Here is a 984-nt window from a genome sequence, read left to right as displayed (position 1 = left end):
CCTAGATTAGATCCTATTCTCATGGGTGAGGCAAAGATTTTGGTTGAAGTTGAATTAAGTAAAGCTTTTCCAACAAGGATTGCTGCTGGTGATGAAAAAGGTTTTATCTCTATGGTGGATGTAGAATATGCATGGCTCCCTACTAAATGTAGTAGGTGTGGACAATTAGGACACAAGATCAAGCGATGTTTGCAAACTGAATCTGGGTCTCATGTAGTTGTTAACACAACCGCAGGGATTGAGACGAGAATGGACGCTGAGGTTGTGATTAGATCATGTGCACCTAATGTCTTAATTGATGCACATCAGCTTTCCAATTCAGTTGGTGCCACAACCGAGGTACCTACAACTCCAACAATCGCCTCAGCCAACGAGGTCAATATTACTAAAGCTCATCCACCAACTGTGCTCGCATCAAAGACCATACTTGAATCTATTAAGTCTTCCCTTGTGGAGATTCCACCATTTTCACCAGCCTCCGCTTCTAGACCTGCTCATGTTACCGTCCAAAGGGATGGTAAACAAGTTGAGCATAGTACTCCCAAGACCTCGTCCGGCAAAGATTCGAACCATTTTGCCTATTTGTCAGTTGATGAAGATGAAACACTGGTTTCAGCTGAGGATTCTGACCCATTGGATCTCATGACACCAACAGGTAAAAGAATTCTTAGGGATAGACCGGTTAAACCATCAACAAAAGCAAAGGAGATGAGTTGGCAAGTCGTAGCGGCTGGACGTGGAAACTATGGTCGCGGAAATAGAGGTGGCCGTGGCTAGCTCGATCGATGTTCCGTGCTACACTTTCTGTTAAACCGAAGCGGAAGACTCGGTTTAGTTTCTTGATCATTTGATTGTGATCTTATCTTACACTTAATGTATTCTATTCTACTTTTAAAAACAAAAATGACTTTGGTCATTGTTGTAACCGCTTACATGAATAAAAAAACTCGTTATTAAAAAAAAAAAAAAAAAAAAGATAAAGAA

At 41.2% G+C, this 984-nt stretch overlaps 1 protein-coding gene across 1 annotated transcript; it reads left to right on the top strand.

The window, feature by feature from the left end:
* The first annotated feature begins 21 nt into the window (after positions 1-21).
* On the top strand, positions 22-777 carry LOC18014899. Its single transcript, XM_024154700.1, has one exon. It carries the CDS (start codon positions 22-24, stop codon positions 775-777), a length of 756 nt encoding a protein of 251 aa, XP_024010468.1.
* The last annotated feature ends 207 nt before the right edge of the window (positions 778-984 follow it).

Source organism: Eutrema salsugineum, unplaced genomic scaffold (genome assembly GCF_000478725.1).
Source record: "Eutrema salsugineum unplaced genomic scaffold, Eutsalg1_0 scaffold_3, whole genome shotgun sequence".
Taxonomy (NCBI): domain Eukaryota; kingdom Viridiplantae; phylum Streptophyta; class Magnoliopsida; order Brassicales; family Brassicaceae; genus Eutrema; species Eutrema salsugineum.
Note: the sequence above shows the minus strand (reverse complement) of the source record. Positions and strands in the feature narration are given on the sequence as shown.

What these genes read in the sequence shown, in the direction of transcription:
- LOC18014899 (XM_024154700.1), top strand. Translation starts at nt 22, where the DNA reads ATGGGTGAGGCAAAGATTTTGGTTGAAGTTGAATTAAGTAAAGCTTTT.